The sequence below is a fragment of the Trachymyrmex septentrionalis genome, unplaced genomic scaffold, assembly GCF_001594115.1.
Source record: "Trachymyrmex septentrionalis isolate Tsep2-gDNA-1 unplaced genomic scaffold, Tsep1.0 C3642974, whole genome shotgun sequence".
NCBI classification, from domain to species: domain Eukaryota; kingdom Metazoa; phylum Arthropoda; class Insecta; order Hymenoptera; family Formicidae; genus Trachymyrmex; species Trachymyrmex septentrionalis.
Genome location: NW_017304048.1, coordinates 1 through 1558, shown reverse-complemented (window position 1 = coordinate 1558; position 1558 = coordinate 1). Strand labels below are relative to the sequence as shown.

Sequence of the window (1558 nt, the reverse complement as noted above, 5' to 3'; positions counted from 1 at the left end):
TCTTGTATTGTTGATCAACAGAACGAGTACACATTTTATATTATTCTGTACTTTATTAAATTAAGTCAATCCAAAAATAGATTTCATTTATTTCGTATAATAAATCTATTTTTAGAGATAATTTATAATGCAATGATATTGTGATATTGTGTGTATCATCTTCTTTGTAAATTGTAACACCCAATTTGTTCTCGTAGGTAGAACAGGAATGGAGGAAAAATATCTGCAAATAGCAAGACAAAGAAACAAAATGCAAAAAAGAATTCCCAATTATGTTCCATTTCCTTGTAATGTGACAGGTAGGTTCTTGAGAATTTATTTTATATTTTTTTTTATCAACAATTATTTATTTTCATAATTATTTTGCCTCTTCACAGGTTAGTATGAATATATACTTTTATAAAAAAATATTGTCATTAAAAGTTATAAGGCTTTATAACTTTTAAATTATACTGGTAATTTTTCTTTAATAACAAATAAATAAGGCATTTTACTTATAGTTCAATATTTTTTAATGTTTCGTTTAACTTAATTAGAATTTTTCTTTTAGCAAAATTATTTGTTGCGCAGCATTATATATATACAATAAATAACAAAAATCTAAACAATTTTAATAATTTAAAATTTTATTACAGAGTAAAGTTTATTTAATTAAAAAGTGTGTGTGATTTTATTTCAATCATTACTACACCATATAAAAATTACTGCATGTCAGTTCAAGGTTTCATTGAAGAATAATCGATTCCAAGTTGTGTAGTTAGCAAATTATTATTAAAACAATAATAGACTGTAAAACAATGTGTATTTGAAAGGAATCCGTCTGATTGACGATAAATTTTAGATAGTCGGTCGCCAGAAGTGCCAGAATCGGTGCATAAATTAAGACCAGGTGATATTGATGTCATTGCTGCGATGGGTGATTCTCTTACAGCTGGAGCTGGAATTTTTGCAGACAACGTGCTTCAAGTCGCCATAGAAAACAGAGGAGTTACTGCGGCTGGTGGAGGCCAAGGCACGTGGAGAGAATATTTAACTCTTCCCAACATAATTAAGGTAAACTAAAATTAAATTTGACGACCTTTTTAGAGTCGTAGAATTTAATTTGCAACATGAACAACGTGTAAGATGTAATAGATAAAAAATGAAAAAAAATTGGTAGTAATTAAACGTGATAGAGTTAAATCATAATCAAAATCATAATCAAATGTAATTGAAATATTTAAAATTATTTACGTGATTTACTTTTTAATTACATTTCGTTATGTATCTTTAGGACGTGTTTTTTTTAAATAAGGATAAATGTTGAAAAATTAAATACTTCTGTTATCATATGCACGTATTTATAAATACATAGATATTTTAATTTTTACACATACATATACGTATTTCGTAAGTTTAGTTTTGAATTACATAAAATTGATTACCGATTATTCCTAGTATTATTCCATAAATGCAATGTTATGTATGCGTTATATTTAGAAAATCTGGTCACGAATGATTTTGTCAAGCTTTTACAAGAAAGAGAAAGGTATATACACTTTCTCTTTGTAAGTATATA

General features: G+C 26.3%; 1 protein-coding gene across 1 annotated transcript; it reads left to right on the top strand.

Annotated features, from left to right (window-relative positions):
- Positions 1-202: 202 nt before the first annotated feature.
- On the top strand, positions 203-1053 carry LOC108745286 (phospholipase B1, membrane-associated-like; the record flags this gene model as incomplete). The annotated part of the gene is made up of 2 exons (XM_018487224.1): positions 203-299; positions 842-1053. Coding segments are annotated over exons 1-2 (303 nt in total), but the record flags the coding sequence as incomplete, so codon positions are not given.
- Between the last annotated feature and the right edge of the window lie 505 nt (positions 1054-1558).